The following is a 27,249-nucleotide window of genomic DNA, read 5'->3' as shown; positions in this document are numbered from 1 at the left end:
AGAGGGATCATTTAAATAAAAAAATGAGACATCATTAAATGCTTTGCGCATTTAATGATGTCTCTCTTTTTTTTTACATTTTGCATTAGTAGGCTATATAATAAATTAGCTTAAATTTAAATTGTAATCTTTGTTAAAAAATCGTGCTATTTATCCGTTTTATTTTTAACTTGTGTTAAACACATTTTATGCAATTGAAAGAACATTTAAATGGACCCTTTAATATTTTCGTTCTACCTCCATATATACATATTCGTTTGAAATAAATCGGTCCCTCAGTGTAGTACAGACATGATTTTATTATGTAAATCGCATCTTTTGCAGACATGGCCAGGCGTTACTAATGGCAAAAATACACGCGCGTGCTCTTGATAATGCGCTGAACGCACGCGGCTGCTCGACTGTCAACACACTGATAAACGGAGCCCCTCACCCCGCGCGCAATCTGGACAGCAACGGCAGCCGGATAAAAAGCGATAATACTGTCTGGGGGTACAAGAAGAACCTAAATCGGAAATTCACAACATCTACTGCTCTTAAACCCGAGACTGATTGAGTTCAGGCCTGCATCTCTTTGTTATTCAGCTGCAGCCTGATATCAGCGGCCACACGGATATGATCTAAAAGCCTGAAAATCGCTGCAGACTTTCCTTTGACCTGCACTGTTATAGCGATTGATCTCAAAGTAGCCAGATAAAGCTATATATTAAGCTTTTTTATGCTAAAATGAAATGGTTTAATAAGAATTTACCCTTGCATTTTTATGAGTTTCTACTTTTGTTCTAAGGCACCCTACAGTTTTAACACCAAAAAAGTTAATCACAATGTAAACACCATTAGTCATGTGCACTATTTAGTTTGCTCTATTTTCAGAGAAGAATGACAGTAGACACATGGACAGACAAGACTGCATCTGTCTTAAACACACACGACATCAACGGTTTCAGAGACACGTGCCGTGCCGTTCCTCTCCCCACCTTCATGTCGTCTGGGGATCCCGAGAGGTTTTGGGGTCCCTGGGGAGAGGGAGGCTGAGGTCAGAGAAGGGCCCCTCAGGCGGCATGATATATAGACAGACAGGAGGTTGAGCCATGTGATGCATCTTATTTCCCCCTCATATTAAAAAAAAAAAAAAAAAAAAGCATCCTGAATATCAACACAATACACACACAAGTACCCATTTTGACAGGCTGATATCTCTTATGCTCTAAATATATACGCAAATACATACACATATGGCCATACACACATCAGAAAGTAGTAATGGAGGAACAGATGATGGTTCTTGTAAACACTTGGTCTTAGCACTTAAGCAGGCAGAACTCTGCTGCACTGTCATTAATTAAAAGGTTTAATTGATTGATGGCTGTGACCACTGACACGGAGGCCTCTGACAAATTACCCAAGCTCAAAACCGTTGGATAGTCAAATTTAAAATTGCATTTACTCTGTGTGAAATGCCTCTGTTCATTTTACCTACAAAAAATGAAGTGAAAGGCTTAATGTTGTGCACACTGAAATAAACAAATATTCACTCTGCGAGCCATGTTTGATTTATTTACTAGTCTGTAGGCCACATGCAATATTCTTTGCAATGGTTTAAGGTAAGGTAAAAATAAATACATAAAATTATTTACTAATATTTTGTCTTTATTTACTATGTAAGATTAAACCCACATATCTGTTCTGAACAAATAAATGTATCAAGGGGGATTTTCAAAAGGTATTGTTCATCCAGAAAAAAAATGTCATTCCGAAACTATACGACTTCCTTTCTTTAGTGGAATATATATATATATATATATATATATATATATATATATATATATATATATATATATATATATATTTTATATATATATATATATATATATTTTTTTTTTTGTTTCAGAAAAGAAAGAACATAAAATAATATTGGAATGACACAAGGGTGGGGAAATGTGAACTAAGCATTTAAGAGTTATAGCTATGCAACTTAATTTGGATTTATCTTTTGTTGCGAAACGGATGAAAAAAAACATCGTTTTAAATCTCATTAAATCATCCAGTTTCATAAATGCGAGTTCTTATTCTTTTCATTCAATCAAACTGGTCGTTTACCTCAGTTTTTAGCGGCGAAAAAATGAAGTTTTAACGCCCCCTGTCGAACAAACACGTTCATATCATCATAGTGCCGCCATTTTAGGATTAAACCTGTCCTTCTGTCGAGGAGCATTGTAGGCCTCCCGTTGTGATTTTAGGACCCTGCATGCAACTTTGATAAATATAAAGTTACTCGATATTCTAACGATGATTTTAAAGGAATTTTAACGATTACCTAACACATACAAGCACTGCTTAACCTTGCATCCCCATTCAGAATAGATGCGGAAACAGCGCCACCGAGAGGCTGGTTAAAGAGTAAACAAGAAAATCAACATCGCTGACAAAAATCCCACGATCACTCACACATGACTAATTTCAGCATTGTAAATAATGAAACTGTTTCATGGAAGACCAATGTGACTCCATGTAAGAAAAGCTGATCAATGAACCAGAAAACACATTCCAGCTTGTGAGAAGTCAAATCTCCAATGGCCATAGCATCTTTTTTTTTAATTTGGCTCAAACATTAAGTTTCATGGGGGTAGTTAATTGAATTATTTCATTGAACTAAGTATGAGTGAAATAAGCAATTAACCCAACTACTGATTGACTATTAAGGTGGATTTACACTCAGATGGCTTCCTCACAAGAAAGGCATATTGTGTTTAAGACAATTAAACACTCGTCCATGGACACAGGTAAAACAAACCCTCAAAGTACAGAAGAACAGACCAACCAAATTGTTGTTCATACTGTGAACTCACTTCTTCAGACAGCAAACACACTTGAAGCTTTGTGCAGCATCTTTATTCTGACACTGCTGAATGGCAGCAGTTTTGCTTGAGTCGTTTTAATTCACCGACATGAACAAAGGAGAAGAAGGGGTGAAGTGTGCAGGCAGCTAGTGTAGGAGAAGAGTGTGGGTGCTGGGTGGAGGGGGACCAGGCAGTTTGGGACACAGGTTAGTGCATGACAAAGTATTTAGTCAAACAAGGGGAAAATGCAACACACAAGTTCTGCCGAGTATATCACATTTATTTTTAATGAACTGATTATGAGAAAGAGAGGGTGCAAGGCCCACCTCAATGCAGACTTAAGAAACAGAAGAGAAAGACGAAAAAAAATAAATGGGAGGAGAGTAGCCCAATAGCAAAAATTTATCTTTAACTTGCAGAAGAAAAAGTAAATGGAAAACAAGCTGACAACTCTCAAACACAGCCCCCTTTTGTACATTATAAAACTGATCCAATGAGCAAAAGCCTTAACTCAACAAATCGGCATCTCTGTTTACCGTTCCCTGCCAAACACCCTCTATTACCAACACAATAAAAAACAAAAACAAAACAGGAACAGAAAAAACTCAGGACATTCCTGAACATTCATTAGATTTTTTTGAATTACATTTTCTTCCATTTTATAATCTTGGTTGAAACTTGGTCTACTTTTTTTCCCCTCAGAAGGTAATGAGACTTGTACTGATTTGTGGCCAATTAACCAACAATGGAACATCCACTAAGGATGAGACGATCATTTTACATCCTGACTGGGTGGTTTCAGCTCCAATAAAGAGAAGGTGAGGGTTAACAGAGAAATGAGGGGGGAATCTGCCTATACAGGATCCGGGGCACTAGAATCCAATGATTTAAGAGGAAAAAAAAAAAAAAAAAAAAAAAGTCACTGTTGTAGTAAGAGAGAAGCAATGCCATGTGCTTGGACTGTAAAAGCAGATGTTTTTTTCTAAAAAAAAAAAACAATTTAGGAGAAAATGAGGCAGTAGAACAAAAACGGGTACTGGGTTCACTATTAGAATCCTATAGAATTAAGTTGTAGTCCTATGAATAATCGTGTCATTTCTTTTACTACAAGTTCGAAGTAAGTCTTTTAGGTCAACAGAAATCAAAGAAGAGTCTTCATTTAGTTTCTTTTTTCCTCTTTTTGAATCCTTGGTTAAATCTTTCCCCAAAATAATTTCTGAAAATATCTGGTAAGATTGGGGAGAGAAATAGGGCCTGTCAGTCTTTTGCCCAAAGCAGTGCTTGTTACTTCACACGTCCTTGGCGTTCCTGGAAAAGAGAATGAATAAAACAATGGTAAACAACCCATGATGGGAGGATATTTTGAAAGCAAGTTCTGTAAAGACTGGGTCTTAATGGATGGAGCGGCATTTAATACACAGGGCCATAGTTCACTGACAAGCTACGCAGAAATAGTGTTCGTAAAATCGCAGATGAATGGCCTTCCATTATGAACGCTTCTTAGCAAACTACAGCTCGGTGTATTAAATGCCGCTCTATCTGAAAGCAGTTGGAGATTTACTAAATCACAGAATCGGCTTTACTGACGAGATGCGCATGACAAATCTTATTTTTATTGTGCAATAAAAATAAATGATTAATATTTTTATAATATATATATATATACACACACACACACACACACACACATTATATATAAGTTTTTTTAAAATAAAAAGTACACCTCAAAAGATGGAGGTAACAATTTAATTGATCTCCATTTATTTGATGAAATACAGTAAATCTGTGGTTTGAAATATTACAACTTAAAAGAATTTTCCTATTACAATACACTTTAAAATGTAATGTGTTCCTATGATGGCAAAGCTGAATTTTCAGCAGCGACTACTCCAGCTTTCAGTGTTACACAATTCTTCAGAAATTTTCACATATGCAGATTTACTGTTATAAATGCTGAAAACAAAACTGTCGTTTAATATTTCTAAAGAATCAGGAATCATTTCCCCAGAATTACTTAAGTTTTTCAAAGTAGTAATTACTTTCAAAAACGAAGAAGAGGAGGAAAAAAAAAAACACCAACTTCCTGTTCCCAAATTGTTTAATACTACCGGTTACATGACAAGTAGGTTATTAATCAAATTAAATTCCAACTAAATCTCTATCTATAGCTATTATACCCACACCCTTGTAAGGAAAATGTTTAACATTGTTAAATGATTTAATGTTTTAACAACATTACTTTAAGGTGCTTTAACATGACTAATGGCTGGGCCTACTGAAACTAACAGAAATTAAACCCATTATTTAAAAGCTGACAGATACTCTAATTTACAAGCATGCAGATAGATAGTAGAGAGGTTGGGATGTTCATTTTGGTTATTTTTCCTAACCGACAACTGCCGCTCATTAACCGACAAGATTTTAAATTAGAATTTAAATTAGAAATAATAAGTGTATGCGACCCGTTAAAAATACTAACATTTGTTTTGCATGGATCAGTTCTAAATAGCCAAAAATTAGCAGACAAAAAAAAAAAAATCATATCATGCACCTGCAGCGCTTCTGCGAGTGGAGAAAAACATACATATATACATAATTCACAAACACAATAGGCGTATATGAGAAATATTTTTTTCCTTTAAGAAAACTAAATAAAAACTGTGCAACAAACAGCCCAGTATGCAGAGGTTCAATTAATTTTTGTGCTGCTCGAAAGGAAACCGATGGCAGAAAGCGGGATCCTATTTCTCTTTAGGAGTATTTTACAAAAGCACAAATTTTTGTTTTTATTGCCAATATACACAAATAAAAGCAAACCTTTTACAATTCTGATTATCTTTATGACTAAAAAGGAGTAGGCTAGTTGCTTCCAAGGTTAAAAGGAAAAAGACTGAAGTGATTGGGCTGGCGCTGCATGTCCGCACACAGATGAGCCCTGCTTCCTTGATAATGCTGCGCGTTCATTATAATAATTAAATATATTCAGTCAAACATAGGAAAAAGAAAAAAAAAAACCTGCTCAGTTTAAATGTACTAAAATGTGCCATTAAGCATCATCACCGTACCACTGTGATGTTATGCAAAACATTTTATTTTACGTGGATATGGGAACGTGAGTGAATACATATTTTGACATATATAGCTTAAATTTTTAATTCTTGTTATTTTCTAAGCTACGGTTAAATTGAAAGGATTTGTTGTGGAGTTGAAGAGAACTAAAATAGCCTAGCTATGTTTAGAGTGAATTATAATGTTTGTAAACAATTTGCGTCGGCATTAGGCCTAATAATAAATTGCGACAATTATATATATAGTAGTGTATTTTGACCATGCAGCAAACCTTTTAAAATATTTCTTATAAAATTACTGAAAAAAAATACAATTACTTTACTAATTGTAATAATCTGTTAAAAAATAAAATAAAAATGATGGTCAGTTAAACGATTAAAATGATCATCTCTAAAAGAGGTTGATATGAAGAAGGACTGAATCTGCAAGATCTACACCTGCATTCTGTAGTGGCTCCGACTGGAGTTACTGGAGTATGGGTCACTCCCCTGAACCTCCACCTGCCCAAAAGAAAAAATATCATTTTAAAAAAATCCTCTTGAAATACCAACCATTATTCAAATTCAAATAACATAGAATGACAATATTCGTATAATAAGTAACTTTTTTTCAAGACAAGCATGACCAGAACCCCCAGACATTTATATCCACTACAGAGCAGACACTCCCTGATTTTTTTTTCTGGTCTGGAAATTATAAAATTTTTCCAAGTTTTCTTTTCTAGGTTTCTCCAGTCATATTACAACTAGTTTTGCAACATGTTAATAAAATCTAAAATTTCAAATGACATCCACTAAGTCCTGCTAAAAACATTTTGTGTGCTAACCTGGTGATGTTAGCCCACGTATACACAAAGAAGTGTAATATGAACGCTCTATTCTGAAGCTTTACAGCCATAATTCATGTTGTCCACATAACCACGGTAAAGAAATGAATTCTCTAAAAATACCTCTCTTCTGCTACAACAGCACCACACAATCATATGGCAGAAAAACAATTAGTGTCCACACTATACAAAGTAGAACGGTGGATATTTGGGCTTTCATTTAATTCAATAGATAATTATGAGCTGTCAGACAACTCTGTAAATGCTGTTCACCACAGTAAATGAGTACACTTTATATGCTTATTGTGCATTTCACACTAAGTGACCCCAAGCCAAATACAAACAAACTGAAAACACAGCAAAGAGATGGACAAAAAAACGAATAAAAGGTGATCACAACCATATATTACTTAAACATGCTCATTTTATGTAGCATTTTAAATCTTTTCACACTATTTGTCTTGTGGGGGGAAAAACATGCATGCAGATGTTTGGTCAAATCTGAAATATGGACATGCAACATCAGAATTTTGCTCAAGTAACTTGAGAATTGATGTGACTGAAGAAGGAAAAAAAACACCTTTAAACAAACACTGATGCTCTCTTGCAGTGCTAAACAGTAAAACAAAAGCCCCAGCACAGTTGTGGTAGAGGTTTTCAAGGTGGTTTCAACCCCATGTATGTCATTCGACATTAACATTATGGTCAAACCAAACACAGGTTATATGGACTCAAGTTTGTAAATTTTATCCTACTGATAAACAACTTTCTGAGTGAGAAATTTTATTTGAATTCTAATTACATTTTTAAAGTCCATTAATGGCACAGCATGAGGTAAAAGGGATAGCTTTCTCACTCAACAACAAAAAAAACTATTTATGTCATTTAAAACCTGTGTGACTTCCTTCCACAGAAATTCTATTCAACTATTCTATACTTTAAATAATTGTTTCAGCTATTTTTGCCCATAAAATAATCATAAAAAACAAACTTTTGTTTAACAGAAATTCACATAGGTTTGAAAATTTCATTTATATGTGAACTACAATTTTAAGGGGACTCTGCAAATGATGGGAGAACAACTTGTGTACAAAAACCTGTAGCACCATTTAAGGTTGCATTTTCCCATCAATATTTTCTTTTTGTACGTCATTTCCTTAAATGGATATGTGACAGAAAATTTTACTATACTCTTGAATTTGATAAACTTTTAAACAATTCCAAGAGCATAAATTCATAAGGACAATCAAAAGGACAAAATATTGAACAAGTGGTCCTAACATTTCAAATCTTACATCAAAGGAACTGTATGGCTATTCCTGATGGAGCTACGACATGGCAAATTACCTTTTTTACACACTCCTCCTCTTCCTGACGTTTCTCGTAGTGTGAAAAGTCGTCAAAAATGGAGGTGGTGTGCTTGTAACTTGCGATGATCTTCAAAACCTGACGCGCCTTATCCAGCGGAACCTCCTGTGTGTCTCGGGAGTTGGTCACCGGCTTATTCTCATTGTTTTCCAGACGAATGTGCCTCAGTTGGCTGTTGGGAACGTCCTTCACAAAGATCCAACGCACATCAAAGCGGCCCTTCCACTTGTCCTGCGACCACACGCCCGCACAAGTGTTGTAGTCCACGGGCGAGCGCATTTCGGCCACGCCGCAGAAGTGCCCGCTACCATTCACGCTGAAGAGCAGGTAGAGTGGCCCTTTGTTGGCCAGCGACCGGTAAGCAGCGTCCAGACGCTTATTGCCATGTTCTGTGCTGCACCAGATATTGTACTTAATGGAGCGATGGATGTCGTCCTCAGAGTAGCTCTTGATGATAAAGATGCGACCGTGTTTAGGGTTCCAGTCAAAGTCCTTGGGATTGTAGTTGTTCACCATGCGCAGTTTCTCCAGAACTGGGTGGGGCTCTGATGGCACAGCAACACCACCCATTCCTGAATTTGGAGGGGATTGGCCAGGTCCGCCTGCTGCATCCCCAAAGCCATTGGCACGGTTACGCGGCGGCACCCAGCGGGTCGGCTGGGAGGGTTGGGTAGCAGGAGGGCCCTGGGACAGTGGAGGTGGGACAGCACCAGGCTGGCCACCTGGAGAAAGAGGATGCTGGCCGAGTTGACCAGTGGGAGGCACTAACTGTCCATTGCTGAGGGGCAGCTGTGGCATCCCACCAGCAGTAGCACCTGGTTGAGGGGACGGCTGATTGGGCGGCTGTCCATTAGTGGGCATTGAAGTCTGCTGTGGGGCTGCTGGTTTAGGCATAGTCCCCTTGTTGTCCCAAGTCCCAATATCCATGTTATGTTTGATGGGAGGTGGCGGCAGACTCGTCCCGCCAAGTCCCCCCTTGGTTTTCAGCTTAGGCTGCGGCTTGGCGGGCTTGCTGGCAATGTCCGCCCAAGAAGTAGTTTTCGCAGGAGCCATGGAGGCGGAAGCCATGGTGGGAGCTGCAGACACCTGACTCAATGGCCCTCCGGGAAGTCCAGAACCAACAACTTTGGGTGCCATGTCCCCAGCACCAATCTTAAGCCCCGCCATGCCCTGATCCAAACTATTCATGCCCACGGCCTTGTTGAGTGGCTCATTGGCTGCAAAGGGAGACTGTCCGTCGATCATAGCACCTCCTAGTGTGCTAGGAGCATAGGCATAACTGCTGCTGTAACCTGAGCTCTGTGTGGACTGTCCCTGAGAGCTGCTGTTCCCCCAGGCAGGGAAGTCAATCCCACTGGGGAAGAAGTTGAAGCCGTGCTGTCCCAGGAAAGGATTGCTCCCCAGTGCCCCAGACTGGCCGAACATGGCATCTGGGAGAAAGTGGTGCTCTCCATTGCTAAGCTGTCCATAAGAGGCCAGGTAAGGCATCGGGGGGTCACCGCCTGTAGACCATGCTGCTTCATTCAGCGAATAGGTAAAGCCTATCGAGGGGCTGTAGTAACTGGGCATGTAGGAGTCGGACATGGCCGTATAGGCATTGCTCTGCAAAAACAAAAACAATGTATAAGTCTTCCTATTGAGCATAGTCAGTTGCACAGGCTGATAAAAACAAGTAAATGAGTAAAACAAGTAAAAGGTAAATACATGTGGGGGGTAAAATATTCACAAGTTTAAGTGCAACATTAGGGTAAAAGCAGCACCATATAAACTCTGTACTGCCATTAAATATCCTCTACTCTCCCTTGTCATTACTGCTGGTTCAAAATTAAATGAAGCTGAATAAAATAAAGTGAAGTTAACAACTAAATATGGTTTTGTTCTGCATGAATTTCAGATTACTACCTGTATTGCCAAAAAAAAAAAAAAAGTCATAAATTTATATATTGAATAAATTCTGTTATTTTGAACTTAAAGTAATAATAAAAAAAAAAGCATTGATAAATCTCATTCGCAATAAATCAGCATATTAGGATTTATGAAGGACTATGACATTGATTAATGGCTTCTGAAAATTCAGCACTGCTTATAAAGTAGTAAATTACAATTTAAAGTATATTAAATAATTTTACTTATTTCAAATTGCAATAAAATAATGTCTTCAATGTATTTTTGATAAAAAAAAAAAAAAAAAAACATTGCTCTGTCCAGCCCTCCTCACCATAACCTCAAGTGCACTGAAACTTTGTACTAAAAGACCTCTGCTGACATGCTGAGTCCTGGGAAGATCGCTTTGAGAAGATCATTTGAGACTGGTCATGGATCGGCCCCCTCCAGGCTCACAGCCTGCTCATATTTTCAACAACAGCAATCAGCTTTGTGAGGGCAACAGTGGCACAGATTCCCTTCAAAAGATCCCAGCATTCCTTTGATAGGGTGAATACTAAACCCTTTATTCATCGTTGTCCCATTTTCCTCACAAGAAATCCTTTGCCAGAACACCCGTTATTTTGGCATATATTAGCGCTAGGACTGACAAATTGGAGAATTTATCATTTAAATAATTTCATTATAAAATATCTGTGCAGGAGCCCAAATGTAATTACTGCTATTTCATTCCTTAATCACCTTTCTTCACTTCCTGGTGAACAGCTGCTCAAAATTGTGCACAATTTCCTATGACTCATCAACATGCAATACAATTTAGACAGCAACTAAATATCTGCCGGTGTCATATATCAATATGTATGATGGATGACTTAACTAAGTCCACACACCTCTTTAAACAACTCATGCAGTCTTTGGCAGTGTAGAGAGCCATAGTGACACACTAATAAGAAAACAAAGCCTAGAGACCAGGATGCAATTACGGACCACATAATAAATCCTTGAGAGAACAGGCAACAAAAACAATTGCCCTACTCTTCTTTTGTTCAGCTCTGAAACAAGACCTACCTGTCTAGGCTGAGCGTTCAGGTAAGGCTCGAACTCATCATCGTTCAAAGTATCCTTTTGGGAAACAGCTCCGTTTTGCACTGGAAAGAAAAAGACATAGAGAGTTAGAGAACATAAAGCTGTCTAATGAAATGGATGTAATAACTGTGGTATCAGGCCAAAGCTGAACATATTATCTGGGAATTTTTCAGCTTACGAGTGCTTTCCAAGGCACACAACTAAAAGTCATGGTACGTTTATGTACCACAGGGATGTTTGTATTTACAAGGAGATTACAATGTCAAATCCCTTTTGTTGGAGCAAGATGGTGATGATAAATAAAAAATGTGCATCAGGTGTGTATTTGCGTAAAAATTGAGTTTCACAGAAAACCCCTGGTTTCCCACTCATAGTTATGACTTCGCTGACATTCACATGCTTTCAACTTGTAAATATGATCTTTTCAACATGACTGGAACACACCATCAGATCAATGCACCTGCTGCTGAAATCAACATGTGGATGAAATGCATCGCTTGTCATCAAACTTTAGTTTAAAAGAAATGGCTCGACAAATCTCTCATATAAAACAAATTACAATCTGGCAATCTATTTTCAGTCAGAGATACAAAAAGACAAATCCCTATTTAAATACAAACATCAGAAAACCTCAAACACTCATTTTACTAAACTGTCAGATGTTTAGCTCTCAGAGTCACAGCCTAATTTATTTGAACATCAGAAATCAGTTCGTGATCTCTGATCTCCATAAACTAGCTAATTCACTGTCTGCACAACAATGTCTTGAAGTCTATTAAACTTCACTTACACAATATATAGTTATTATTTAACGTTAGCTCTTACTTGCCTGCACTGGTTTTATTATGTCCCCATCTTTTATATCACCGTGCGCCTTCTATAGTATCTTTCTTTAATAATAAATGCAAATCAACGTCATTAATGTAGCTCTAAATTGAAAACGGATTAAAATAAAAAGACTAGAAGTTCTCACATAATGTCCACGTGGTCATAAGAAGTGATTCAACCCGCGACTGGATTGTGAAAGGTTGATACCCTGAGTGTGGTGCTGAAAATCCCCTCAACAGGTTCCTCTTGGCAGCATGCTTAAACCACTACCTCTTGACCACAGACAGAAATTGTGAATTTAAGTACACGGGAGACATCTATAGCATTAAATTCGAAGAAAACACCTAAAAACAACATTCGCTCAGAGTGTAGGAGGTGTTCAGGTGCTTGAGTGTGTGTCACGCGTTTAGCTGTGCTCGGCCTCACTACTGTGCTAGGCGGCTAACTAGCGTGGACTCCAAACACAGTCTCCCCTCACACATGTGAGAAACTAAAACCTTCCAGATTCTCTACTTTAAGATCAATTTCTCCTTTAAGTCCACGTGCGATTGTTTTAAGCTGGTTTAAGTGGTTGAATTGTTAGCGGAATTGGTATGAAGACTCGGCCTGCTAACAGCAGCACCAGAACGACACTCTTATTTAACGTTACAGCACAAAAACGGCACAGCGGCACTTCACCTACCTTTGTTTGCTTGGCCTTTCGGTCTCTGGATTGGGTCCAGGTGATTCATGAAGGAGTGAGTTCGGAGAGGAAAGAGGGAGAATAAACGAAGGTTTATATGAAGCTCAGGCCTGAACTCGCGCTGCGAGAGAGAAAAAAACCCGCCTCGACGCCACTTCTGTTCAATGTTCACAAAGTGCCTCTCTTTACCTGCTCCAGAAGGCTGCTGGCTGACATTTCTCTCTCCCCGGAAACTGTGTGTTAGACTGCGCGTTTGTTTACGGGTTAAAGTCAACGGGAAATGTGTGTGTTTTTATATTCTTTGCGCCCGTCTATCTCTCTCGCTCTCTCTCGCTACAGTTGCAGATCAGACACACAATGGCGGGCTGCAGTTCCTCCACACTTCAACATGGCTGAGCGGCCGCCGCACGTTTATCTACTGCGGTACAGCGCCACTCCACGGCTGGGAGGAAGAGGAGGAGGAGGAGGAGGTGTCTGTCTGCGTGATCTGCGGATTTACAAATTTACACATCTGTTTCCAGCAAGTACGCAGCGTACTAATCGTAAACTAAGTTATTCATCCTATATATAAATATTATATATAAATTAAATATAATATTTAAAATACATCATTTTAAAATATTCAACAAAGTTGATTTTCTAATTCCTCTGTTCTAATTCCTCTGTTAGTTGGTGTTGTTGCTATTATTGCCAGTTGCAATTATTGTCCTTTCAACTTACTAAAGCCATTTCCTAACAAAATTCTGGAAGAAACACTGTGAATGACGAGACAAACAACTGCAAAAATCATCCGGATGTATTGGGTAGTTTTTAAGAATTATGTGGTATTAGCTTGTTTATTAGTAAAAAAAAAAAAAAAAAAAAAAAAAAAAAAAAAAAAATTCCTGGCTGAAATTTAAAAGTTATCATCAACATTTCAAAATATGTCTATGTCAATGTAAAATATCCATTGACATTGTCATGTTACGAACAAAACAAAGTTCCTTCTAAGGAATTATATGTTTTGGGCTGTTGAAGAGAATAAAGGAAAATATAAGTAATTTAGTCTTGATATAACGAGTTTAAATTGTATTTGTGTGCTGTGACCATTAATAGACCATTAAAACCCGAGTAGAAATAATAACTGCACTGTCACTTTTACGCCACTAGATGTCCTCATGATTATGCAGCAAATTGATATCTTGATATTGAGTCAGTCCATTGGCCAAGTCATGGCAGACGTGGACCAAACGTATTCTTGCGTACATGCTACTACTTAATTTTTTAGCATATATAACATGTGAGTTATATGCTAATTCTCATTTTGATAGTATGTCATGTTTGAGCGCGAGGGAGTATAATGCAGATAGCGAGTAGCACTTATATGATATAAAATAATAAGCAAATGTAACAAAATCGAATAACATTAACCATAGGTTAACATGATCTAACAACAAAAAATAATTTAATTAATATAATAAATCCAATCTAATCACCATTTGCTAATGCATAATTGAAATCAAACGTCGTATCTGTTAATATTATTTAATAGACCTGAGCTTACATGAACTAAAAAAAACTGTGTTTTATTAACATCAAGAAGATCAATAGACTAAATACCAAATGTACTGTTTGTTGTTACATTAATTGCATAGTTAACAGTAAATTGTGAGAACTTATTCGGAAAATTATGCTAATTATATCTCTAATAATGAACATATGCACAAGGCAGATAACTCAGTGAGTGATCTCTCTTTCACTCGTGCGCGCACACACACACACACACACAAATTAACTTGACATGAATGAATGACCAATTAAGAAGGTGTCTTTACCGTTTACTGAATGTGTATTGATCCAATTTGTGAGTCTCAGACCATGTCAAAACAACTCATTAGTAGCTCTCACCTCGTAATTTATTAAGAGATGTGAGACCTGTGCTCTATAACCTTTCAAGCTTCGGCCTGGGCCTGTTATTTGCTCTTAAAGCCCAGTGTCAGATCTTCTAAGATTACTCTGATGGAGAAAGAGCTTGTGGTCTTATGAATTCCTAATAGAGTAAGTAATTAGCTCTCTGGTTCATCTTGTTTTAATATGGCATTTGATGTGTATACTTTGAATGTTGCTGTTGAATGTAGTGGTTCCAAATTAGTTATACTTAAACTCTTTTATCTTTTCTTTTTAGAGCTGAAGAAAAGGTGAAATGTCTGTGTAGGAAAATCTCATGGGTCCCAACTGAAACTGAAACATAGTGACCATGAAAAAAAGGAAGAAAAAAGCAGTTGTAAGTTTCACAACAAACTTTTTCCCGCGTGTCACATCTGTGATTCCTGGCACAATGTTCTGGTAATTTTTCATTAACACTTGTCCTTACTTATTGCATACAAGCACTTATTGAAATAACATTATGAATGATTGCAACTAACCAAATCTTGATCCTAACCCTAACCCTATAGTAAGTAATTAATATTACTCAGTACTTAAATCTATAATTATACTGTAACAAGGACACTAAATGGATCATGTTACTGATGTTTGTGTATAGTCAATATATTTCACAGTGCTTTCAAACTCTTAAAATAAAGGAACCCCACTTTTCCCATTTAACTAATAAAATAAAAAAAGACCACAGATTCTGTAATTTGTTGACATTGTAAAAGTGTCAATTTGTCACATGGCTAAGATGTCATAACAGCTCTGCCTCTCAGTGCTGGAAGTGACAGGTCAATGACAGGTGAATTTTATATTTGAAATGGATGGCGCTGATCTGATTGCACAGGGATTGCACAGGGGTGACGTTAGTGTCCTCTCAGTTCCAGGGTCCTGTGAGAAATAAGAGATGGAAAATGATTGGATAAAGTATTTGGTTCAAGTTGTGCGGTTGTTAGAGAAATGACCTTGTTAGCATGGAGACAGGTTTTATTTTACAGAAAAAATAGAGTCAACAGGCTAAAGTCAATTGTATATTCTTACATTATTTACCATAGATTTTCCACGTGGATGCCTGGTTGATTGCTAGCATAAAACATATTTTTCCCCTAGACTCTTTCCGATTGGCTAGCTGTTGTAACCGAGGGGAGTTCGGCCAGTTTACTGGCCAATAAAAATAGCTGTGAACTCTATGATGTCATCACTGAATAAATCACTCTGAATCTGAAATGGCAAGTAATACAAGAAAGTATTCCCACAATTCAGAGCAGTACAGCAGCACAGAACCAGTAAAACAAAATTCCCTAAATATACTAAATAACACATATTTGTGCTGAACTGTTTCAATTACATGTGAATATCTGACCACATATTGCTTTAGAAATATAAAAGAGATATTTAAAAACAAAACCGAAAGGTAAATTCAGAGAATATCATCCCTGTTGGGAAGCAAAAAGCCAAAATGAAGCATTGGAGAGCCTTTAAAAATTTGGTGGAACTTCCCTTTAACTTCCCTTTAACATGACTTGCGCGTTTGATCATCTTATAGCGTGCAGAATGAATTCATCTGCGTTCCTGGCATTCAGAGGCACCAGCACCATCTGACTCCAGCGGAGTAAATTATCGCTGTTGGAGCATGTGACACAACAGCTTTGTAACCACATCTCCCTTTCAATCAGTTCATTTCTCTCTCTCTCTCTCTTGCTTGCTTGTTCTTTCTTTTTTCTTTCTTTCTCTGGGGGCAGTAGCGCCCTCCTTTGCTTGTGGGACAGGAATGTTCAGCAGCAGGGTGACAATCTCCTGCTAGCCCTTTACAAACACACACACACACACCGAGGATGACATCAGCTGCTTGTCTACATCGCTGGGACACTCCAGGCTGCCAAAGAGGGAATGTAGCACCCGTCAGTTACTTCAGCCATGCTGCTTGTTCACATACTATCCATACTGAATGGGTTAGCTTTTAATAAACAGGCCCAAGGAGAAAGTACCCTGTTTGATGGAGATAAAGGCTACTGAGAGAAAGAGAGAGAGAGAGAGAGAGAGAGAGAGGGAGAGGGAGAGGAGGACAGTAAATTTGTTGGGGAAAATTAAGCATTTGAAACCGTTTTTTTTTTTTTTAGATTTGTATTTTTTTTTTTAATTTACTTTCACATCAGTAACATATCACATTTAAATGAATATAATATAATATAATATAATATAATATAATATAATATAATATAATATAATATAATATAATATAATATAATAATGATCCTATTGTTTTACAAACAATGCTGGTCTTTCAAAAGCAAGGAATGACCATGCATAAGAAGTCATACTTAACCCCAAATGTGTCTAATTGCAATAGTTTAATTGTGATTAGATGTGCCAAGGGAAAAATAGAACATACTGCAATTGGACATGCAGGGATGATGTGGTTCAGTCTGAAAGCAGATTTGTTAAGCTTGAGATAATCTTAGATGACAAACAAGCATCTTCAGTTCCTGATAGCTCATGTAACACAGTAAAGAGTTTTGGGGCTAAAGTTAAACCAACATTCTAGAGCCCTGATTATAGTGTAGAATCAGACTGCCTGTGGTCTTTGTTGTAGTAACAGACAGCGCACATGTGTGTGGTGTGTGTATATGTGTGTGTGTGCATATGCAGCAACTGTACACCACACATGGCACTATAGAAGAAGACAACCACCCCCCAGCCCTGACCCCACTGGTGATGAGCCAGGTATTTTTTTTTTAAGATGAACTAAGCTAACTAAAACTAAATTTGAAACAAAAATACTTAAGTCTATATATAAATTTAAATTTAAATGGACGCTTTTATCCAAAGAGACTTACAGTGCATTCAGGCTATACATTATATAAGCTTAAAATATATATATATATTGAGTTAAATTAAATCTAAACTAAAGTAACATCTTACTCCTGATTTCTCTCAACATGGGGGCAGGAGGCTTTCAATCAATAAATGGGGAAAATAGGTAACTTTTTTATCTTGTAAATTAAAAAGTAATGCATTACTTCATTTGTTACTTGAAAAAAGTAATCTGATCATGTAACTTGCGTTATTTGCGATGTTTTACCCCCAACACTGTATATAAAAAAATTAAAACAGAACAGATTAAAGATTTTAAGGGTTAAATATGAAAGTATAATGTATGTTAAAGGTTTACTTTTAAAATACATTGTAAAAGTATAAAATAAATTTTATGATCACATATTTGATGCAATTTTTTTTTTGTATAGCATGTTCACTGTTTTATGTGAAATTCCTTAAACTATTTCATAACTTCTAAAACAAGGTGTACAAGAATCTGAATGTGAATCCGTGATCACCTGACTGAGCTGTCAGTTCAGTTTTACGCCTGAGAGATTTGGTTTAGCATGAAGGGTCTAAACCAAACAATGATGTAATCAGCGTTTATTTTCTGCTCGTTCACAAATACACACACACACACACACACACACACACACACACAAACACACAGTCTTAGGGAGAGGGGCCTGGACATTGAATAAAACAGAAATAAAGAGAAATGGAGCCGGAAGGAGAGTGAAGGTAAGGAGGGGGCCGTCTGTCCTTCTCCTCTGTTCCCTAGTTTGGTCACTCGGAGCTCTACATCAGGGGTCATACGCTGGGGCTCAGAGATTGTGATACAGACTGGGCAAAACATCACACGCATACGCATATAGTCATACAACCTGTTTTCTTAGTAATGACAAATGACTTACTGTTCCAAAAAGGAGAGAGTGATATGTGTTGCTGGGAAGACTCTGAAAGAAAAGAGAGAGAGAGAGCAAGCGGTCATGGCCATTAATATAAATGGTTCCTCCTACATGTGGTCATCGTGCGGAGTCTGTTTTAAACTGTGCTGCGTGTTGTCAGGAGCAGCTGTCTGTCATGCTGGAGCTCTCAACCCCTTTCCCATGTGGCATTGCATCATTCGCCCTGTATCCAATGCGAGTAAAGTTTCACAGTGTGCTTTAGCCTAGACAGACATTAGATGGGCAAACATGTCCATGACTCCAGAGCGCATTCAGATAACAAGTCTTTTAAATGCATGTAAAATGAGAGGTTAATGGTCCCAGACCTCCTGACCTCCAGCAGGGAATAGTTAAGCATGTACTCATGACAGCAGTGCCGAGCTTGATCCAACTTTGTCTCAAGTGTCCATGTCTCTCATTCCCGTAAATGTACTCCATAATTGTGCGACTATATTGGCTGTGTTAAAACAAATCATTATATTGCATTTGCATGAAGTTTCTAAAGGTATTTAAAAAAATGTTTTAGTACTGATAAGGCACAATGAAAACCCTGTGCTTATACATAGGAACTGTATGCTTAAATAATGAATATCACATTGTATAAGGCTACTTTTATATTTTTATTAGTAGTAGTATTAGTAGTAGTATTATCAGTAGTACAAGCCTATAAGTAAACCTATAAAACAATATATAAAATATTTTAATATTTTATTATGTTTTAGCATTATTGTTTTGTTTTAAGGTTAATTCAGAAGTAATGCAGTTGCATATTATTTAAATTCTCCAGGACCAGTTAGTCTGAAACCAGTTCTATTAGACAGAGAGTTTATTGGTCAATTGAAGCTGACATATTGCTCTGGCATCTCCTCGAATGACCCTGAGCAAACACTACAGAGACATTCCTCTCCGTTTAACACCGCTAGATGAAATTCTGCAAATATTCCACACGATTCTCTTAACGTTTCTAGAATGTCTGTCAGAAAACCCCAGGCACTCAAGGTCCAATGTGAACATATTAATATCTGGGAGAATATCTGGCACATTTAAAAGAGCTCGATCTAGAGGAGGTTCCTTCTTGAAGAAAGCATTAACAGTTTTGATTTGGAATATTAATGTAAACTAGTGGGAGAGAGACAACATTAATAGGTGTATGTTTGACTGACCTCGTGTTTGTTTAAGTGAAGGTGATAATGTGAGCTAGATTTGAGAGGAATCTCTTTGCTCAAGTGCTGGTATGGATTGGGTGTCCAGACTATACCTCACACCCCTGTGGCACCCTGAGAATCAGCCAATGTTCTTCAGCACAGCAACTTAACTGTAGTCTACTACACTATGTTTTGTAATTAAGTTGGCATAATCTTTTTTTTTTATTCTTAAAAAAAGTGTTTTAAATATATAAATAATGGTAGGCTATATTATAACTTTATTGTTAATAAGAAATACTATACAATACTTAAAATGTAAATTGATTTAGAGTTACAACCAGCCATGCCTTAAAGTTGTGCTAAGTATTTATGCACAGTATTTATATTGCATATGTTTATTCTAAAAAGGTGGTTTACAATTCCATCACGTACAGTAATTGCTTTAGGCATCAGTCATGATTGATGAATGGGGTCTAGCCCAAATTCTATGCACTGCTCTGCATTGTGTGGATCACGCAGTTACATTTTCAAGGGTGGTCGGGGGTCTTGGTGTGGGGTAGGAGGGGTCGACATGTGAAGTTCTGTCTTCGGCGCATTCTGTGGTATAAACCAAACCACAGTCCCGCGAGCGCAGCTGTCAGGTGTGCGTCACCGTGGACCACCGGTCAGTCACCGCGCGCTCTGCTTACCAACACCGAGATGTTGCACTGTCCTACTTGACTTACCCTCTGCTTCTGCACGTGAAACAGAGCTCGACAGTTCCGCTGCCTGCGAGCCGAGAGGAGCGAGCGGGTTATCATGAGTTGTCTGGATGTTATGTACCCGGCTTATGGTCATTACGCACCGTACGCGCACAAAGCTTCAGCGTTCATCAGCACTTTACCGGTAAGCAGGTTTCCGCGCAATGCATTGCTATGGGAAATGCATAATTAAACTATAATTAAATAAGACATGCAAGTGTGCAGTTTTACACTTTTTAATGTTTATATCAGGTTTATATATGTTTATATATTTCGTTTGTTTGCTCTGTGTATGAGGTAGCCTATGTTAGAGCGGGGCAAGTTGTCACATTCCAGTGAATATCACATATCAGCACAAATCTTAAATTCTCGGCCATCTCAAGCAGTCGAACCTTTCCATTATTGCACAGAAATACAGTTAAAAATATGCATTTCATTCGTGGGGCGTTTTTTCACATTACATGGTAAGTGGAACCTGACATTAAACCGTTTACATGGACTTTTCAGCTACATTTAAACAGAAAAAAAATCATGAAATAGCAAACGTATCGAAGGTAATATATGCTACTAAAATATCAAACAAGTGTGTTCAACAAATATTGTGACTGATAAATTGCACAAATAAATACGAACTAGCATTCACAACACAGGTGGTCACTTGTCTTGATCTGACTGTCCCGAGAACACTGTTCAGTCTTTCAGTACAAACTTATAAAACTCTATAGTTAAAATCATTATATAGTTGACTTTACTCTGAATATATACAAGTATGATCAGTGGGAAAAAAAAATAATAATAAAAAAGTAACCTTATTACTTATTACTTACTACTCTTAAACTTAATACCTATCAGATTGTGCTGCCAAAAATATATTTGAATTGTTTTATAGGTAAGTTTAGGGTAAGCACAAATTGTCAGAACATCTGCTACACACGAAAAAGTGACAGTCCGCTTAATACTAAAATACTGATATTGCGTACGTACTGCGTATCACCTCAATAGTATGATTTGATTGTTTTTATGTTTTTTTACCAAATATTTTTTTTAGATACTCAAATTCCGAAAGTAAAAAAAAATATATGATTGCAACTGTCGTACACACCTATATACATTCATAATTGCACAGTCAGATACATGCACACACACACACACACACACACACACACACACACACACACATACACACACACACACACAAGCATACATAAACACTGACACAGTCAGACACACACACAAAAACAGAATGTGTCGCAATGTTTCTCAGCTACTTCTTTTTCTTAGGCACCCCTTGGTCTGAGAAGCACCTTGTCTCGCTGTAGGGATCCGATGGACAGCATGGCGACCCCGTGCTGCTCGGAGGGTGTCCCAGTTTCTGCTGGAAGCTCCAGCTCAGGGGGTCTGTCCCCATCACCATATCCTTCAGCTGGACAAGCAGAGGAGGCTATTAAGGGCAAAGAGGTCAGGGAGGCAGAATACCTGAGCTCACGATGTGTCCTCTTTACCTACTACCAAGGAGACATTAGCAGCGTGGTGGATGAACACTTCTCCAGAGCTCTCAGCACCTACATGGAGGCAGAGGGCAAAAAGAGGCACAGTGATCCCAGCACAGGTGAGAGTGCGGCAAAAGCACCCATTTGTTTGAATGAAGACAGATGCAAGGGAATTTAAAATTACTGCAAATCATTTGCATACACAAATCAAAATAAAATGCACTGAACTTAATCAAATCAACTTGAATTAAATGTAACTGAATGAAGCGTCTTATTAGAATAAAATCAGTTAGAAATGAATGATCAATTTTACACTTTATTCAAAATGATGCAATTTTGTCATTATTTAGCCATGTCATTATTTCCTCAAGTCATTCCAAACCGGTGTGGCTTATTTTCCTCTGCACACGTAAAAATAAAAGTTCTGTATGGGCATCACTGGTTTACCTTACCATTGCACAAAATGTTCTTTATAGTAGAAAAAGATTCATATTATTTAAATATTCGTTACACTAAGAAGTTTTTTTTTTTTTTTTTAAGAAAGTTATTTGGGGAACTCAAAATGGCTCTTCTATTGAATCAATACGAAAAACACCTTTTAGAATTAATATTTTGAGGAATGCAAAAGAAGACATTTTGAGGAATGTTTCAGCTGTTTGTATACATGTACACAAATATTCATAACCAAAAAAGGGTAACATCTAAATTAACTGGTTTTATTGAAATCAAAAATATTATTTAATATCACTAAATCAACCTATATACATCAATTCATAACAAAAACAATTATTTGTATGGGTTCAGTCAGGTAGAAATAACTCTTTAAGGTAACATTGCAGGTTAAAACCATATGAGCTCACAGCATCATGAAGGTGAATAAATGTTTACCAACATATCACTTTTGTTTGAACTAGCAAGGATCCGAACAGGAGCAAACAAAAAATGACCACAGTTGCACAGTCACAAATAGTCACAAATGTCATTCACTTTCTGTCCCTTTTAAGCCGCCAGCTGAGATAGCGTGAGTAGTCTGTTGAATACCAGCTTGCACAAGTGTTTGCTATGCAAGGTGGTGCTTAATTTGTGTGTGTTTACCTTAATGAACCTTTGGTATATTCCCTCACTCCCTCCCTCCCTCCCCATGACATCTTCATCTGGCCTCTCAGATGCTGCCTGCCTCCCAACAGATACTATGTTTATACGTGGCGGTAAGCGCAGTGGCTCGAGCTCATATCACGTTCAAACAGCTCACAATACCAAGAGTCAGATTTATGAGGAGCTTGCCCACCCCTCCTCTGATTATGACCACATCACCGGTGTCTTTTTTCAGAGGAATTCTAAACATAAAAGTAACAGCTAAAAACATACTTCACCCCTCCCTCCACATTCTCTGAGGGGTTACGGGGGCCGGGGGGTTAGTAAAAACAACAGGTGGGGGCACGAGCAGAGACAGGGGTCTGCAGGTCTGTGGAGGTGCTGGGGGGCCTATATGACAGAAGAAGGAGAAGACCACCTCCAGGTTTAACTTTGTGCCTTATATAGACCTTTACAGCAGACAGAAGTCTGCGCCTTTTTCTCGTCTTTCTTCTGCTCTTTTGTTGCTTGTCAATATCTTGACCTCTTCATCTTTTGTATTTCTTTGATGCGTTTTCTTACTCCTTTCTAGCTCTCCCTCTCTCTCTTTCCATCTCTCATCTCTCTCATGTGGCCGTGTGTATTTCTGTGATGTGTGCTAAGCTCTTTAGAAGCAAATGGAACACCATATGATTCAACCAGAAAGACATCTGAGGGCATGGGGCTGGAAATCATGTGAAATCATGTGACAAGCCTGACCTGAAAGTCCAAGGTGCAACGGCCTTATATGTGGACAAATGAGACACAGAGAAATGTCATCTCAGCTGGACCTCTAATAATATGATAACTAACCGACACCAGCGTGCACATTATAGGGGGGTTTTAGGGGGTCGGACCCCTCTAATTAAAGCTTGAACACTCCAAAGGGAGTTTCAGTGTTTCAACATTGTTTAGACAACATTTCAGTTACCAAAACTTGGGATCACAAGTTAGTCAGAGCACACAGAAGAGAGATGCTCGTGAACTGGGCTCATATGCTCCTGAGGAGGTCACCATAGCAACAGTAGCAGTGACAGAAATTAACTTTTCATTAAGGGCTGATGTATTGATTTCTGGTTCATTTTTTCAACCTTTATAAGGACTTTACTAAACAGAAGAAATACAGATATTTTTGATTGTACTGTATTGATTTTGGTGGTTTTATTTGTAAAAAAATAAAAATAAAATAAAATAAAATAAACAACAACATCATCAAAAGAGATATTAAATGGTTAATGACAAAATTAAGAAAAATAGTGGAGGCAGGAAATCATAGAATTAAAGGGAAACAGGTAAATTCCATGGAATAAGGCATGTGAGTAACGTTACTAAACTAAGTTCTCTTTTATGTCTTATTGCATTTAAACTGTCAAATACACACATTTATGTTAAAAGCACACATGTTACAAAAACAGACGGTTATGTCTGTGGAGGTAAACTGCATGTTTATTTTAGATCTGTGTGGCAGCAGGTAATAATAATACGCAGTATATTGCTCTATTGTCTACTATGAGGCCTAAGACATAACAGTAAGCATGCTTTGCTTGAACTGGTAGATCGTTGTTGTTTGTGTAACTATCCCACTGACTTACAAATCTGCCAATATTTACAATCCAAATATATGAAAATATATCAAAATTTACAGTAGTTTTTCTCCAAACAATCATCCCATTACATCCTTTGCTTTTTGTTTCTCTTTGTCATTCTGATTCTTTTCTCTCCCCTTTAGATGCTTCATCCTCAACCAGTCGGCGTAGTTTCCCTCCATCTTTCTGGGACAGTAACTACCCCTCTCCACCCAGCCGACCCCTTTGTGATCCCACAGGTGCTCCCACTTATGCTATGGACCCCTACGCCCAGGCCCTGCACCCGGGTCTGCCTCATTCACACGCTCACCCGCACCCATCAGAGTCCTGGAGCTACTCTCAGAGCCAGCCCTATCCCCCCCCACGGCCCTTACACGAACTGTACACCCCTCCTGGGCTGGATGCCCACTACGGACCCCTACTGATGCCTGCCGTCCGGCCGCCTCATCTGCCAACGCTGCCTGGGCATTATGATGTGGGAAAGCTGGAACCCACCCCAACATGGCCAGGGCTGCTTCCGCCTGGGGAAGTGGCACAGAGTCTGGCTCTCAACATGGAAGGTGATCTTATGTAGGGAAACAAAATGCAAGTGCTGAGGTTACTGTAATTAATCTTTTTTTATTAAATATTTGCTTTTCATATTTAATGAAGGTGATGTTTAAAAAAATAAACATTATACCAGATAAATAATGTATTTATATGTTAATGTTCACAACTGCACACAAAATTATAATTTTTTTTTAGCTCTAGCATTTTTGTTATTTTTCTGGCAGCATAAATTATACGCTTTTTTTAAAATCTGAACATTGTGTAAACTTCATCAGTAATTTGCTGGTAAACTCTCAGTTTGTGAAATGAAGCCATTAAGCTTTCACATGTGCTATACAGAAATTCATTTTCCAAACTAACTGAGAGTTTACCAGCAAATCACCGATGAAGTTTGTGCAGTGTTCTGTTTAGAAAAGTGCATGAATTATGTTTAAAGCAAACGAGACACACACCCTCCAGGTTAATGGCAGGAAATGGATTGTTTGGCCTCAGCTGTTGGTGCTTATTATATAAAGAGTTTGCCGCCACCATGGAGATTGTGTGTGTGAATGGTTCCTCTTGTGTTCAGCCATTGTGTTCATGTCTGCTTTGCACGGCAGGTCTCCAGCACCACAAGAAAGGGAAGGAGCTCTACTGGTTTTAATGAGAAGCCCTTCATCGACCATCCAATTAAAGCCTGCAGTTTGGCCCATTGTAGCCGAACTGTTGTTTCTTTAGTCCCCACGCACAGCAGCTCTCTTCACCAGCTCTGCACACGCTCTGAACACGCTCCAGGACTATTTGTGTGCACCATGGAGATATGAACATAGGGCTAGGAGAGAACGCCTAGGGGAGGAAGGGGTGCTAGACGACATGGTCTTTCTGTTTTTTGATCTTTTTTAAACTAATTTATTGTGGTGTAAAAATCCAGCCTCTGTTTGGAACGGTGAGACGTAAGAAACATTGCATGGTGCAGTATATAGAATGATACATTTGTAAAAAATCTGGCTGTTTATATTGACTGAACAACGATGGCAGCAATGTGTTTGTCTTGTTTCATTGCATTATTTTTCTTCCCATGTACAGTACTTTTATTTATATATACATCAGTATTTCTGTGTTTCAATTAAAATACACTTTCAGCCAGTGCTATTAGTTTTTTTTTCTTTTTCTTGGAATACGTGCCATGGTGTGAAACAGCTAGAATAAATCTGAGAGAACTCAGAAATAATTAATAAACCATACCTTATCATTAAAGAGTGAGATAAAATGATGTGATTTTCCAGGTTAATGAACCACTTCAGAGAGATTCTGTAAATGTTATTATAAGGGGAATGTCACTTCTGGTGTATTTTTTTATGTGTGAGTCTACTTTATTGAATTCAAAATGAATAGATGTTCTTTTAAGAAAAAAATGTAAGAAATTGTTTGTATTTCAATATTAAACATGCGTTTAAATGTGTTGCCTTGTTCTAGTAATGGCCTATTTCTATTATCTTAAAGATGTCTATTGTTATGAAATATTAAAAAGAATACTTCATATTTCAAAATTGGGTTGTAAGTTAAAAATCGGATTTGTCTTTGTGTCATCCAAATTTCTAGAGCAAGAACCAGAGAAACATTTCTAACTAACATGTTTGTCACAGACATGTAAGGTCACTGACAGAAAGCCTTGATTTATTTTTGTGTCTTGTGTAATTATGGGCTGCTGTAGCCCAGATTTGATACTGATCAGACTATGTTTATGTTCCTCTGGAAGGAAAGATGTTCCAGGCTTATCACTGATGTTGTTGGTCACAAACTCACTCTTGTCTGGTCATGAAATTATAAACGGGTGCACAGATAGTTGGTTCCTCTAAGACTCCCCTGCCAAAACTGTAAAACATGACAGCCAGCTGGTACAAAATATCTGTCTGTCAACCGGGACTATTTATATTTATGTTTTAAGACAAAACAGAAAGTTGATTATTAATATATATGTAGCAAAAATGCATGCCACAAAGATCCTTTAAATAAATAGGCCAGAACAAGAACAAAGCAGTGAGTTATTCTGTTTTTCATGCAATACATTACTGCACTTTTACAGAATAAGGATGACATTGAGTCATTTCATACTCAGTTTCAAGTGTGAGCCATTATTCAGAAATCACATGAAATGGTATGTGACCTTTAAAGTTTTGTCAGGTGTGTTTCACACTTACATGAAGAGAAACAAATACGACCTCTGCTGGCCATGTATTGTAATTGTTTTTCCAAACTTCGTGGAAAATGGTGTTAAAATAAAAAAAAATCTGATTTTATATATATATATTAAATAAAACAAATAATAATAGAGTTGTTATAGTATACAAAATGATGCAAAAATGTGTAAGGGTCAACTTTGTATGCG

The 27,249-nt window shown here is 37.7% G+C and overlaps 2 protein-coding genes across 3 annotated transcripts; one reads left to right on the top strand and one right to left on the bottom strand.

Moving 5' to 3' along the window:
• Nucleotides 1-3,099: 3,099 nt before the first annotated feature.
• Nucleotides 3,100-12,980, bottom strand: LOC127976362 (YTH domain-containing family protein 2). Its single transcript, XM_052580726.1, has 6 exons — nucleotides 12,773-12,980; nucleotides 12,584-12,608; nucleotides 11,056-11,135; nucleotides 8,083-9,705; nucleotides 6,347-6,409; nucleotides 3,100-4,148 (listed from the first exon to the last, which is right to left on the bottom strand). The coding sequence occupies exons 1-6, from the start codon at nucleotides 12,797-12,799 to the stop codon at nucleotides 4,125-4,127; spliced, it is 1,842 nt and encodes a 613-aa protein (XP_052436686.1). The 5' UTR covers nucleotides 12,800-12,980; the 3' UTR covers nucleotides 3,100-4,124.
• A 6,960-nt stretch (nucleotides 12,981-19,940) lies between these two features.
• Nucleotides 19,941-26,322, top strand: LOC127975878 (transcription cofactor vestigial-like protein 2). 2 transcript variants are annotated; one of them, XM_052579904.1, is made up of 5 exons: nucleotides 19,941-20,067; nucleotides 20,153-20,288; nucleotides 21,425-21,752; nucleotides 24,476-24,892; nucleotides 25,481-26,322. In XM_052579904.1, exons 2-5 carry the CDS (start codon nucleotides 20,202-20,204, stop codon nucleotides 25,522-25,524), a joined length of 876 nt encoding a protein of 291 aa, XP_052435864.1. In that variant the 5' UTR covers nucleotides 19,941-20,067; nucleotides 20,153-20,201; the 3' UTR covers nucleotides 25,525-26,322. The 2 variants fall into 2 exon arrangements, with proteins under 2 accessions (XP_052435864.1, XP_052435863.1); XM_052579903.1 differs by having other exon boundaries at nucleotides 19,992-20,288.
• The last annotated feature ends 927 nt before the right edge of the window (nucleotides 26,323-27,249 follow it).

This window comes from Carassius gibelio, chromosome B17, assembly GCF_023724105.1.
Source record: "Carassius gibelio isolate Cgi1373 ecotype wild population from Czech Republic chromosome B17, carGib1.2-hapl.c, whole genome shotgun sequence".
Taxonomy (NCBI): domain Eukaryota; kingdom Metazoa; phylum Chordata; class Actinopteri; order Cypriniformes; family Cyprinidae; genus Carassius; species Carassius gibelio.
The sequence above is the reverse complement of the archived record's forward strand: the minus strand, read 5'-3'. Positions and strand labels throughout refer to the sequence as shown.

Excerpts from the sequence above, each read along its gene's own strand:
- LOC127976362 (XM_052580726.1), bottom strand. The coding sequence starts at position 12,799 with ATGTCAGCCAGCAGCCTTCTGGAGCAG. Across the intron at positions 12,609-12,772 it reads CCAGCAGCCTTCTGGAGCAG|AGACCGAAAGGCCAAGCAAA; the intron begins GTAAAGAGAGGC and ends GACCCAATCCAG. Across the intron at positions 11,136-12,583 it reads GAAAGGCCAAGCAAACAAAG|TGCAAAACGGAGCTGTTTCC; the intron begins GTAGGTGAAGTG and ends TTTTCTTTCCAG.
- LOC127975878 (XM_052579904.1), top strand. The coding sequence starts at position 20,202 with ATGAGTTGTCTGGATGTTATGTACCCGGCTTATGGTCATTACGCACCG. Across the intron at positions 21,753-24,475 it reads GCACAGTGATCCCAGCACAG|ATGCTTCATCCTCAACCAGT; the intron begins GTGAGAGTGCGG and ends TCTCCCCTTTAG. Across the intron at positions 24,893-25,480 it reads TCTGGCTCTCAACATGGAAG|GTCTCCAGCACCACAAGAAA; the intron begins GTGATCTTATGT and ends TTTGCACGGCAG.